Source organism: Pollicipes pollicipes, unplaced genomic scaffold, assembly GCF_011947565.3.
Source record: "Pollicipes pollicipes isolate AB1234 unplaced genomic scaffold, Ppol_2.1 Scaffold_3447;HRSCAF=4054_pilon_pilon_pilon, whole genome shotgun sequence".
Classification (NCBI taxonomy): Eukaryota; Metazoa; Arthropoda; class Thecostraca; order Pollicipedomorpha; family Pollicipedidae; genus Pollicipes; species Pollicipes pollicipes.
The window spans coordinates 6197678-6211642 of record NW_023596297.1 but is presented as its reverse complement, the minus strand read 5'-3'; the positions used below and the strand labels follow the sequence as shown (position 1 = coordinate 6211642).

The 13965-nt window shown below is 63.3% G+C and overlaps 1 protein-coding gene across 1 annotated transcript; it reads right to left on the bottom strand.

Moving 5' to 3' along the window:
* Window positions 1-358: 358 nt before the first annotated feature.
* LOC119091542 (uncharacterized) lies at window positions 359-1653 on the bottom strand (the record flags this gene model as incomplete). Its single annotated transcript, XM_037214351.1, has 3 exons — window positions 359-400; window positions 546-1122; window positions 1196-1653. Coding segments are annotated over 3 exons (1077 nt in total), but the record flags the coding sequence as incomplete, so codon positions are not given.
* Window positions 1654-13965: the final 12312 nt, after the last annotated feature.

The following is a 13965-nucleotide window of genomic DNA, read 5'->3' as shown; positions in this document are numbered from 1 at the left end:
TCACAAACACAAACGGCGTTAATGATTGTGCGGGGTTATGAGTGCGTTCATCACGCCAGAAACGCACAATAACCAGACGAATGCATCGTCCCTCAAAAACCTCCCCTCCGTCTTGATGATGACGTTGTCTTTCGGAGTCTGCGCGCTGCTAGTTAGCCTCGGCGTACGTCAGACCTGCCCCGCCGTACGTCAGACCCGCCCCGTCGCGCCACTCGTGATTATGTCGGTGCTGATAAGCGGGAGAACTAGGGGGCTCGCTCCCGGCCCCACCATGTATGCCCATCAAGTGAGGACGACCGTGGCGGCGGCCCGCCGGCGGGCGGGCGCGCCTGCGCCGCGGCCCGCCCCTCGCGGCCGGTCACCGCGTGATGCGCATCAGCTCGAGCCGCTCGAGCACGGCCTGGGCGGCCGGCAGGCAGCGGCCGTGCCGCTGGTCGCGGCGCCGTCCGGCCGGGCAGCGGCAGCGGAAGCCGCCGCCGGCCGCCGGCGCCGCCAGCTCGCCGGCCGGGCAGCGCGGCTCGTCGCACGCGCCGGCGGCCTCGTACAGCTTGCGCCCCGCGCCGCGCTGCGCACTGGCACTCGGTCCGGCCGCTCGTCGCGTTGTAGACGAACGTGAGCCGCGCCGGGCACGGGCCGCGCGTGTGCTGTTCGTAACAGCGGCCGTCGGCCGGCCAGTAGTTCTGTGTGAAGTGCTCGGTGCAGCCGCACGCGCCACGGTAGCTGACGCCGCGGAACGCCTCGTACTGCACCAGCTGGCCGGCCGGGCATGGGCCGCGCCGCCCGATCCGGTGGCAGAAGCCGTCGTCGGGGAAGTACAGCTCGCCGCGCTGGCACGGGTTGGCCACGCAGACGGCCTGGTGTGGCGCTCCGGGCCGCGGCGAGGCGAAGCGGCCGCGCGGGCACGGGCCCTGCGTGAAGGCGCGGTGGCAGGCGCCCGTCTCGGGCCGCACCAGGCTGCCGGCCGGGCAGCGGCACTCTGTGCGGCGCGTCGCGTTGTTGAAGGCGAACGTGTTGCCGGGTGGGCACGGGCCGCGCCCGCCCTGCGGAAAGCACTGGCCCGTGCGCGCGTCGTAGTTCTCCAGCATGCGCGCGTGGCAGGCGCATTCAACGACGCCGCGCGTGCTGTTGTAGACGAAGACGAGCCCGTGCGGGCAGGGGCCGCGCGTGTACTCCTGGTAGCAGGAGTCCTGTGTGCGGCCAGTAGCTGCGCGCCATCTGACGGCGGCTGCAGCCGCACTCGGGCTCCAGCGTCAGCCGGTTGAGCGCGAGCAGCTCGCCCTTGCCGCACGGGCCGCGCGTCAGGTGGGCGTGGCAGCGGCCGTCGGCGGGCCAGAAGATCTCGCCCGGCCGGCACTCGGCGAAGCGGCGGCACGTGGCGGCGCCCGACGCCGCGTCCTCGGCGAAGAAGTGTCTCCGTGGGCAGGGACCGCGCGTGTGATGCCGGTAGCAGCGCGCGCTGGCGGCGTGGTGCAGGTGCCCGGCCGGGCAGGCGCAGGCGGGCCGGCCGGCTGACGCGTCCCACACCAGCTCCTGCGTGGCGTCGCACGGGCCGCGCTGGAAGATCGGGTAGCAGCGGCCGTCGGCCGGCCAGCGCACCAGCTGCCAGCTGCGCTCGGAGCACGGGTTCAGCGCGGCGTCCGCCCAGGGCGGCGCGATCACGGAGCCGGCGCGCACCCCGGCGCCGGCCAGCCAGCCGATCAGCAGGCCGGCCAGCCAGGCGGCCGGCGCTCCGGGCATGGCCGCGCCGTCAACGGCCGGCTCGGTGGCGCGCCCCTGAAACGTGCCGGACACTGTGGTTACACGGATGGCGAGAGCACGGGCTCAGGGTGCTCTCTGCGGGACTTCCGGGGAGCTGCCCTCCCCCCCCCCCCTCCCGACGTGTGACGGCCTGCGGGACTTCCGGGAGCTGCTCCCCCTCCGGCATGTGACGGCCTGCGGGCCTTCCGGAGGGCTGCCTTCCCCCACCCCCGGCATGTGACGGCCTGCGGGCCTTCCGGGAGCTGGGGCCTCGGCATGTGATGAGCATCAGTTCACAGAAGTTGACTCAGTTTCCTCAGTGCCTGCGATTTTCTGTCAGTGTGGGACATCGGCCCCGGGCAAGCCTTAATCACCGACGTCCTTGGCTTGTTGCGACCGGCCTGATTTACGTGGACTTGTGCGTCTGTGCGGAAAATTGTCGACGGGGGCCTCCAAGGGCTCCGGTCAGATGCGCTTGGATTGTCAAGTTCCTCATGACGCCGAGTTGTATGACTGATCGGTCGCCCGGAGAGGAAGACGCCATGTTTGCCTGCGGCGGTACGACTGGAACGGACGTAATAGCGAGGTTCAAGGTCTCGCTATTGAGCTATGTGTTTGCAATCTCTGTTCTGTCGGAGCCTTGCTGCAGGGGCTGTCTCCGTGACATTTAAAAGTCTGTAGGGTCAGAGCTGACGGTCGAGTGGCAAAGTCCGTGTCCGTTATTCAGCTGTAGCGGGATTATTCGTGCGATGAATCATGGACCGTTCTTGTGATGACTTGAGATCATTTCAATTCTACTGCAAATTTATACTTTAAAGAATGCGTAACTCATCTTCGTCACTGAAAGCTGTGTTTGAACAGCAAAAGGAAGTCCGATCAAACCGCTCAAGTCGTGAAGAGCATCGCTGGCAAGGCCGTGAGTTTCGGGACGTTGCAATGCACGGTTGGAAAGCTCTTTTTCCTTCAGAAGATTTTCATTCTTGAAAATCCAAGTAAAGATATGCTCTGGAGCAGAAGCAGGCGGGGGGGGGGGGGGGCGTCCAAAGTCCTCTTTGTGTCTAAAATGTGTGGCACACAACGTGCATCTATACCACATGCCAGCGATAGGGCGGGATAGGTTGGCATGTACCTTGGTCTCAGCAGTAAATACTTTGGATCCAGGAATCCAGAGAGGGTGATCGTCCTCTCCCTCCCACTCCCGTCGGGATCTCCAGCCTAATCACAGGTTCCGTTCATCTCCGTGCACGCCACGGCCGCCGCCACCCCTGCTCTTGGCCGCCGGTCCAGGTAAACGACCGATCGGCGGGCGCGGGGCCGGCCTTGAGCTCGGCCTTGGTGCCCTCCGTCTATGGGCGGCCACCAGACGGGCCGCGCGCGGACCGCCGGCGCCCCTGGCCACGCCGGAAGCGGTCAGCCGCGCCAGGTGTGGCCACCGCCGCCGGCTGCTCTGCTGTCGGTGCGAGGGGCGCCGCTCGGGCCGTGGCTGTTGTGGCGCGGCTCGGGCTCCGCCCGTGTTCGCGTCACATGACTCCGAACGCGAGGCCGTCGGTGACCAGTGAGTGGCGGCGAAGCGGCGAACGGCACTTCGGCCATATGTAAATCGTGCTTCTGTTGTGGCGATATAAGGAATTTAGAGCTATTGGGGCTGCACAAACTGCATTGCAGGCTTTGAACACTGGTATTTGGAAACAATGCAGTGCATCCAACTGGGTGCTAAGTGGACCAGCTATATGCCGTTTACCGTCTGTTCATGGAAGCGTGGTAATTCTGCTTGAGGCGACAGAACAAAACGCTTTCACGATTGTCTGCCGCGCCCGACCCGAGCTCCGGTTAGACCTGACGGGTCGACCTGCTTCCCGGCTCTCCGGACCGGGACCACCTCTGCCCGCCGCCGCCGCCCCGGCCGGAGCGGGCCTGGCGTGCCAGGAGCCGACCGGCACCCGCGCTCGGTAGCGACGCTCCGGCCCCGGCTGTCATGCAGGCGATGTCTGCGCTGCGTCTGCTAGTGAAGGCTTGGGATGCTTTCCAGCGATCTGTCACCAGTTTCTCCCATTCGCGGGGGGGGCGTTTTCTTTCCCTGCACGAGAAGCTGGGTGAAAATTGCGTCGGAGGGAATTGAGCGGCGTGAAATTCTCAATTCGCTAGACTATACCGGCTCAGTGGAGGCGCCGGGCCGTGACGAGCTGGCGGATAACAATGAGATGTGCTTCCTTTGTCACGCACTACACTGTGCACGAGTCGGTTCGTGGCTTTTTCTTTTAGTCGATCACCCCACGCCGAAAACAATCGGCCAGATCTAACTCCCGTCGAGTGCACACGGCCGCGTAGCGCCGCGAGATCCGTGCGGCTCCCTCAGCACGCATTGCGTTCGAACCTTGATGGTTGACATAGTTTGAGGCTTGTTGTGAAACACAACTTTCACCAAACGACGTTTTTGGGTGGTGCTGACCTGTGTGGCCATGTCATAAAGATCTTCGGCGTTAGGGACATTTTCTGAAAGCTCGGTTAATTTTCCAACTTCTAAGGCATTTATGATTCTGTCGAACCTTTCGCATGATGCGACTTGACGCCCTGCTATGCCGTGTCTCTAGCCGATGTGCTGTAGGCCAACACAGAACCGAGCGTCCAGTGCAGTACGTCCCCCCCGGGCGGCGGTGGCGGACCGTGCGTGTCCAGCCGGCCCGGCCGCTGTCAGGGGCGGCCCAGCTGTGTGTGCAGCCGGCCTAGCCAGATGGCCGCCGTTTCTCCGAGCGGCGTCACGTTTCTCCGGCGGCAGCAGACGCGGTGACTCGCGGCGCGCCGTGGGCAGGAGCGGTGACGTCTCTGGAGGGGACCGGGGACGGCTAGCGACGCGCTGGGGGCAGGAGCGGGGACGTCTCTGGACGGAACCGGGGACGACTAGCGACGCGCCGGGGGCAGGAGCGGGGACGTCTCTGGACGGAACCGGGGACGACTAGCGACGCGCCGGGGGCAGGAGCGGGGACGTCTCTGGACGGAACCGGGGACGACTAGCGACGCGCCGGGGGCAGGAGCGGGGACGTCTCTGGAGGAGACCGGGGACGACTCGGCGGGACGCGCCGGCTGAGGGATCGCAGTGGCCCTGGGGCGGCATTGGGGATGACGATGGAGGTACTGAACTGACACTGTTACAAACTGGCTAAGGAGGGGGCACATGGTAATTGCAAGTCAGTTGTTCCATTACCTCGCTCACAGACCAAATGTAAAGAGTGACATCACTTCCTTGAGGCATCCACAAATATGTTGAAAAGTCCATCCATTGGGCGCGGGTAGTGGCAACACTCTTCGAAGCCGAAGCGAGTGTGCGGGAGGGCTATGGACGACACTGAGCGCAGGCTCGTGACATGACCGGGTCATCCTGCGCTGACCAGGCAGGCGCAGCCTCTCCGGACATCAGCAGTGTTGGGCAGCTAGCAGTGGTTGAGTGGCACGTTCGGTGCGATGGACGCTCACTGAAGGAGCACGAAGCAGTGAAGGAGCTCAAAGAGCTCAAAACAAAATCACCGGAAGCTGCGCATCTGTGAACGGGCACGTGGTGTACACACATGCGCAGTTTGTGAATGAAGTTAACGAGGTCGGTCGGTTCATCCCGACCTCCGCGCCCCGTCCAATCGTCGACGTCTGCGTCGCCGCTGTTGTCCTTGACCCCCAGCCGCCGCGCCAGTGCGTGGCTCCGTCAACGAGACTGATTCGATGATGGGGCAGAGGGCACGCGCTGCGTAGCGGGCCGGGTCGAGGCCGGCGGGACGTCGGCCGCGGCGGCGTGGCGTCGGGGTGATCTAGCAGTTTGTCCCGATTGCTGGCGGCGGGGTGTCCCGCCCTTCAAAACGCACGAGCGAGTGACGGCCGCTGTCGGCGGTCCGATGTAGGTCACTGACAGCGGGCGGCAAGGTCACTGTCGGCCGACGTCGAAGGGTCACGGGCAGCGTCGAGGGGGAAGGCCGGAGAGGGGTTAGGCGACGGTGGTGACTCGCGGCCGGCGAGAGGACTGTGGGCGCGTGGAAGGGGGTCTCTGAGTATGGCGTGGGAGGCGGAGGTCAGGTTCGTTGGAGCTGTGAACAACGCCGGTACGGCTGCCTGATGGCAGAACGTCGGTACAACCGCACCAACCTTCCACACGCATGGAAATCACCAGATAGCTATTGCGTTAGGCAAAGACCAGATCGACTTCGTGATGTTCTCGCTCACGGGGCCTTTGTGAGATAATATTGCATCACTTGGTCCGCTGACTGGCAGATGCTGGCCTCCGTCCACAAAGGCCACCCTAGACCTCCAAACTGTAGACTGGACCCCTGGGCAATTAATCCATCATATGGCAACTGATAGGCAAAATACGTGATGTCAGTGACGTGCTTAAGGTCCGTACATAGAACCAGCTCCCGGCTGAAACCCGGTTTTGTTGAAGCAAGCGCCTGTCGGTACGGTAGTGTTCCCCCAGCAGATGATGTTCCGCGCCAATCGGTGCAGATATTGAATGCGACTGCGACGTACTGGGCCCGCTAAGGCGGCCAAGGCCCACATCATATAGATACTGATAGGAGCAGCGTCCTCAGCAGTGGAGCGTGTCATGTGAGCGAGGCTCTCGCCGCATTTGTCGGTGGCACTCAATGTATGTGGACCGTCGTCGCCTTACGCGTACGGCTGACACTCAACGTGTCGTGTCAAAACGCTCCGTAAAGTGGGCTCGAGGTAGGCGCCAAGTGTTTCGAGATAAGTGCTGAAATGACCAAGGAGCTCCGCGCGTAGTCAGCGTCGCGGCGAGATGCCGCAGATTGGGATTTGTACGCTCTACTGCGAACTACGACGCCTGTAATCTCCAACTTGTGCTCGCCATCATTGCCGGGCTTGTTTTCCCTATTCTCCACCGCACGCTCACTGCCGCATCCACGGCTGATGCCGCGGGTGGCCGGCCGTCTTGGTGCTGGACACCACCCGAGCAGTGCGACTTAGGCGAGCTGCCACCGCAGTGTCGGCACCAGCGGCACCACACCGCCGGACCGGCGTGTCGGGCCGCCGCTCTGACACGCTCTCTGGACCCGGGCGAAGCACGGCACGCGCGGCGCCGCGCTTTCACGTGCCGCCCGGACGCACGTGGCGCCGGCCCTGGAGATGCCGCCGGGCCGGGCGGCCGGTGACGGCGGCACGAGTCTCACCCGATTGCGCGGTCCACCTGTGCTGAGGTGGCCGCATTATGTCCGCCTCTCCGCCGTTCTGGCCCGGCCGGCCGGCCGAAGCCACCCGCTGGGAGGGAGTCGTCTGCGGCGGGGCGGGGCGGCGCCCTTGCCGGGGGCTCATTTCCGGCCAGCGTGGGAGCGCGCGCGCCGCCGCCGCCCGGCTGGCGCACCGCCGGACCGGAGCAGCGGAGGCGCCGTCAGGCTGTTAGGAGTCGGAATAGAGCTGTTCTGTGGGACGGATTAATAGTCCGGCCCGGTGGATTTGTGCAGTCTGAACCCCGAACCCAGCCAAGGGCGATTGACACTGCGGAGGAGTGTGTGTGGCGGGGGGATCGAACGGGCTCGGTAGCCATTGGCGACACGGAGCTGGCTGACCGTCTGGTCAGGGCAGACACTGGCCTAACCACTGACCACGAGACAGCGGACCAGCTCGTCTGCTGTCGCCCGCCTCACGATAGCCCGCCGGGCGCTGCGGGCCCCTGGCAGCTTCATGGCCCTGACGTTTGGGGAGCGGTCGCGCCAGACATCGCCGGACTCGGGACGCGGCCGTGTTGAGCGCTCTCTCTGGTCGGCGCCGCGGCTGCCGCGGGAGCAATCCTGCAGCCACCCTGCGACGTCCGTAATGAATGTGGGAAAGCGGTCGCGCCCGACCAGACGATATGCGCGGCGATCAACTCCCGCCGTGACTAGCCGCTTTCCTCTTTGTTCTAAGTGGACACTGGAATCGCCCCCAGTGTAAAAACGCCGCGCATCAGCATAACGAACGGCATTGCGGGCATGACTCGGGCCGCTGCCCTGTGGCCGACCAACGAGCGAGGGCTCTTCTTGCCGCTCCGCCGGCTACGCGCCGCCACCCTGCCGCCGTACCTTCGGGCTCGTGTGAGTGATTGTGACTGCTCGCCACGTCAGCTGATCGCAGGCGATAATCCCGTTACCACGACGTCACGCCGCTGCGGCGAAATCGTCAGCGGTGGGTTCGGACTCCGGGCGCGGGACTGGCCGCTGGTGCGGTCCCCGCGCCATCGACTCTTTCGTAACGTGGGCGCTTATCTGCGGCCGAGGTCGGTGCCGCAGGAGATGCCGCCGGCATCTGGGCCGAGACGCGAGATGCTCCTCACAGAGGAGGCGCACGAAATGTCACGCTGCGTGCGTCAAGTGGAGGTATGCAGTGATGCGGAGCCATGCCGTAATTCGAGGCATTGTTTCGGAGTACTTGGCTCGGTATTGTCGCGTGCTTTATACAGAAATGTGACGCTGCCCTGTCCACCTTTACTGAGCTCGTCATTTTATGTGCTGGAAGGCTTCATAAAGGCTGTGCTGAAGTGGTACCAAAAGGAAAGGCTGTAGGGATAACAAACTACTGAACCTCGCTTAGTGTGGCCTCGGCTTCTAGACCCGCTAATAGCATGTTGATCTCGACACCAGCCACTTTCGTGAAGCCAAGTTACCGTGGTTGGATTCTTCTGCTCATCTGTTCATTCATTCATGCTCATAACACAGGCTGTGGCTCGAAGCCCATCTTAGTTTGCTATTTGCTCACGGTCGTAAGTGACGTGACGACAGTTCGTGTGCAGGAGCCGTTTGCGTGACGTTATAAGTACACTGGGGAGAGAGGGGTAAATTACATCTGGGAAACCAGAAGTACGCGGTTCGATTACCCGCGGTGTCCGCGCCCTTCCTGCCAGGGTGAAAAGGAGGCAACGCGACACGGTCTCAGCAGCTGAGTTAAGCCCCAAACGGCAACCAACTTCCCAGTACCACCTCAACGCCACTGTTCTCTGGTGAGCCAGGCGAGCGAGAGCGGTACAGGGACCCCGAGATCCGTCCGGTGGCGCACCGGGAGTAAAACAAGTCGATTGTAATCACTGGTCAACAGGACGGAAGTATACCGTACATTGTTAACTGCAGTCTCAGACCCTTAGAAATTTCATGAATGGGTCGCGAACTTCTTTATGTTTCAGCAGACAAATCCTCTTCTGGTGAGTTGGGAAATTTATATGCTAATACCTACGTTTAAATCCACTACCAAATGGATAAAAGACATATAAATTTCCAAATTCACCGGAACAGGGCATGTTTGCCGAAATATAGTGAACTTTGGGACGTTTTATTGTAGTTCTTGGAGTTTAAGACTGAATCAACTGTGCACGATATGGTATGAATAAATGAACAGTCTCAGGGACGGTCTGCTGTCGATAAACAGGGCGGAACTCATAGGATAAAGCAGGGATCTCATGATTCGAGGATCTGCGACGTGAAATGCGGCCACCTAGTTCGACAGCGTCGCGATAGTTGGGCGCCCACCTGTGCGGTCCGGAACGGCGGTCCTCTGCCGACGACGGCAGCGGCGGCACGTGCGCGGGACGTGCGGGGGGCGCGGTAGCACGTCCGGCCGCGGTGGTCCCGTCCCCCGGTCTGCCCCGGCTGCCGGCCGGCTCCCTGCCCGCCCCGCTGACTCCAAGGTCGCGGCGCCGCAGGCAGACCGGGTCGTCGAGAGCCGTCCACCGGAGTCGGGCGCCGTCACCGCCCGGGATCTCTCTGTCCTCCGGGCTGCTGCCGACGCCCCGCCACCGCCCGGGGCTGCTCTGTTCTCCAGGCTGCTGCCGACGCCCCGCCACCGCCCGGGGCTGCTCTGTCCTCCGGGCTGCTGCCGACGCCCCGCCGCCGCCCGGGGCTGCTCTGTCCTTCAGGCTGCTGCCGACGCCCCGCCACCGCCCGGGGCTGCTCTGTCCTCCAGGCTGCTGCCGACGCCCCGCCACCGCCCGGGGCTGCTCTGTCCCCCAGGCTGCTGCCGGCCGGCGTCGGGCGCCGCCACCGTCCGGAGTCGCTCTGTCCCCTGGCTGCCGCCGACGCCCCGCCGCCGCCCGGGGTCGCTCTGTCCCCCAGGCTGCTGCCGACGCCCCGCCGCCGCCCGGGGTCGCTCTGTCCCCCAGGCTGCTGCCGGTGCTGTGGCCCGCTGGCGTCGGGCGGCGGATCGCCGGCGCCCCTGGGCACGTGAGTGATGGCCTGGCCCCGGACGCCAGAGGTCGAAGACTCGCAGGATCGGGTCAAGCCCTGTGTGGAGACGTCTGACCTTTCCTCCCTGGCCTCCCTAGGCCTCCGGGGCCTTGCGTGATCATGACCATGACATGACTCATGGCCGAGACCGTGATCGCCGTGAGAAACCCCGGCGGATAAGCCCCCTGCCACCCAGACGCGTCTCGCGATACTCGTCTGCGCGCCGTCCTCCGGCGGAGGGGGGGGGGGGGGGATGGCGGGCACTGACGAGCTACCCCGATGGACGCAGCCGTCCTTCGACGGAGGGAGACGGTGGAGCCACGACGAGCTACCCTGATGGACGCGGCCGTCTTTCGGCGGGGGGGGGGGGCGGGGGTGCAGCGGAGCCACGACGAGCCGCCCTGATCGGCACAGCCGTCCTCCGGCGGGAGGGGGGGGGGGGGGTATGGCCCCGACGAGTTGCCCTGATGTACTCGGCCGTCCCTGGCACCGGCCCTCAGAGGCGGGCGTGCCCCCGGGTTTCCTGGAGGCTCTTTGTGCCCCTTTGTACAAGAGCCTCCTTGCATGACTCGAGTTTGCAAGGTTGCTGTGGTGTTAACGTCTTTCATTGGGCCCGCGATGTAGAACAAAGACGTTCACCGAACACCCCGCTTCGTATTTGACCTTCTGAATGTCACAATGAGAATGTAGTAGAACCGACTTAATGTAGAATGTGTGAGATCGGAAGACTGGGACCATTATGTAAGGCATAAGCCAACAGTTTGTCGTCATGCCTCATGCCCTCTGACGAATGAGTCTACTGTTGCCTGTGCTGGAGATGTGCTATGAGAGACCTGCCGATAGTTTTCCCTGTGCTGAAAATATTCTCTGAATGGCGTGCATCGACAGGTGCCTGAGGGCTAAGGACGTTCCATGTGGAAGGATCCGGCAGCTGCTTGAGTGCGTGAGACAGGGGACACCGCACCAGTCTGCGGGTTGTCACACACCCGACGTCAGCACCCTCATGGTCCGTTCCATGGACTCATCTGGCGGTGTTGCGAAACATGACAGTTGTTTGGTTGCTTAGGAGCATTCTCGGAAGCGGACAACACTGCTGGCTTTAGAACGGGATCCGGCTAATATGATCTTACGAGCGTGTGGCCCAACAATCTACAGGTGCGGCTTAGCTGGACTTGCAAGCACGCTTTTGCAAAAGTGTTGCAATGTAGCCGTTGCTTGTGGTGCAGTTAAAGGACGTGACCGTTTGGTAAAAAATAATCACGCGCTGACTGACATGGCGTGGTTTAGCAGAGGGATGGACGAGAGACATGGACTGATGACAGACAGACTACAGACATGGACGAGAGACATGGACTGATGACAGACAGACTACAGACATGGACTGATGGGCACGATTTAACTTTTTGAAATCCTTCCGTGCTAGAGGCAGTGGTACCAGACCGTCTTGGGAGGCGTTCTTCGCCGACAGAACCTAAACGTCGTGCCTGGTCGGGCACATACCTTCGCTCTCTGTCGGATGGTGTGGTTTGTTTCGGCGGCTGGTGCGGTCAGAGGATCAGAGGAGGGTTGGGGGGCGGCCTAGGCGCCGCGCCGCCCCCTCCGGCCGGCGCGTCGGGAGCACTCTCCACGGGCGCGACGCTGGCTGCTCCGCTGCCGCGCGGCACGCGCTCTGTCGGCGCCGGCGGCCGACTGACGCCGCCGCCGCTGCCGCCGCTGCCGCCGCCGCCCACCACCGGCCGCCGCCGCCGAGATAGAAAGTGACGCCCGACAGATCAGCCTGCTCAGCAACCGGAGCGCGAGATGTCAGGGGATGCGGCCGATGGTCATCAACCGGAGCCGGACGCGAGGTCGGGCCGCGAAGATGCCCATTGGAACCGAAATCCACAGGCGTTGCGCCAGTCCTATCGGTCCCGACGTGCGCCCGCGTGCATTTCCCCAGTCATCAAACCATGCTGCACCTGTATGCTGAGCGTGGTTGTGAAGAGAGCAAGTCTGATCGACGTCATGGAGCCCTCATGCTTTGCTCAGCTTCCTGGCTCGTCCGCAGTACACAGGCTGCTGAAGTGGGGCTCTGCGCCAGTATAACTGTGCAGAGCCCCGTGGTTCGTCCGTCTCTAACGTTGACTAGCAGGTCAGGCACGATCACCAGTAAGAACTACCCCTGATGACCGTGTGGGACTCTTCAGGGCATTGTCGGCGACGCCCGCCTCCTACACTGAGCGCCAGCGCGGCCGGCGGCGGCTGTTCCCCGGCGTGTCTGGGCGGTGCCTTGGCGGCGCGTTCCGTTCGTGGGCGCCGCTGCAGTCTCGGCCGCTGGGCCGGCGGCTCGGCGGCCGGGTCGCGTGCCTCGCCACGGTGGTCGCATCGGCGTCCGGCCGAGCCCCGGCGCGGGCCCGGGTCACCGCGCCGCCGGTGTTGTCCGGCGGCGCGGTGGACGGCGGCGGCGTGACGCCCCTTGCCCCGCTCAGGTGGGGCTGATCGGAGGGTCACCCGAGCGTCGAGCGCGGCCTCGCGGTGTGACGAGCCGGCCGGAGAAGACGACCGGCTCGACGCACCGAGACGGACCGGCCCGATTCAGCCCCTTTGAGCGATGAGGCGTGAAAACCAAACCACGCAACACGAAGTCATTCGTTGAGGCAACGAATGACCTCTTGAATTTGGTATTAATATCAAGCGTGTTTAGCTGGAATGACACTCACTAGACTGCGACAAGGTATATTTATAACGTGGCGCCATAAAAAGCTTTGAAAACCATACGGGTGCATTGACATCTACAGCAGGGCACTGTATGGTTTTACACGCTATCTTACGCCAGCAATTTGGCCTAAGATGCTGGTATTGGAAATCACTACCTGGAGACTAGGGTAATACATGGGAAGAAGGGACAAAATATGATGTTTTGACGTCAAGAATGCTGAAGTGAAAGGGATTTATATGTTGCAGTGGTGTTGATTTAACGGGGATCTCTTGGGAGTTGCGGCGAGGGAGTTTAGACGTCGCTTTGGCCTTGGCTCTTGCCATCCACCGTCATAGATTTCATTTCAGCGTTTTAAGGGACGACGGTAATGCTCCTCCCCGCTCGCCGCGCCCTGCCCCCCCCCCCCCCCTTCTGCCCTGCTTTGTCCTCCTGACGTACGTCAAGTCTCGTCGCGTGTGGCCGTGTATTGTGCAATTACACGCTCTGTCACACCAGGCGAGGGAGGGATGTTTCGTCGGCGTCATTACATTTGGATCGTGCTGCACAGATTTCGGCTTCTATTTCATGGATAGTGCGGCATAGCGTGTGTGGCGAAACTAAATCATCATTTATCACGCACCTCTGGGCCAACCCTACAATCAGAGCTACATTTGTAAATAAAAACTGGCGTCTGCCGTTCCGGTTGTGCGGACCGTGCGGCCACGGCCGGGTCGAGCCACCAGCCTTTTACCGGCCATTACCGCCAGGTGGAGACTGGTGGTTACCTTTACAGCGTTCGGCGTCCCTAGAATCTCGCGCTGCTCCACGACGAACCTCGTGACCGCTGCCGACTCGAGCAGAGAACAACCAGGGACGGCGGCGGTACGCTACCGGAGAGCGGAGGACAGTCCGGGACGGCGGCGGTACCGTGCCTGAGAGCAGAGAACTGCCTGGGGCGGCGGCGGTACGCTGCCGGAGATCGGAGAACAGCCGAGGACGGCAGCGGTACGCTGCCGGAGATCGGAGAACAGCCGAGGACGGCGGCGGTACACTGCCGGAGAGCGGAGAACTGCCGGGCGGCGGCGGTACTACTGCGAGAGCGGAGAACTGCCTGGGGCGGCGGCGGTACACTGCCTGAGAGCCGGAGAACTGCCGGGGACGGCGGCGGTACGCTGCCTGAGAGCGGAGAACAGCCTGGGGGGCGCGTACACTGCCGGAGAGCAGAGAACTGCCGGGGACGGCGGCGGCACTGCCGGAGAGCGGAGAACTGCCTGGGGCGGCGGCGGTGCACTGCGGAGAGCGGAGAAAGCGCCTGGGCGGCGGCGGTACGTACCTGAGAGCGGAGAACAGCCTGGGGCGGCG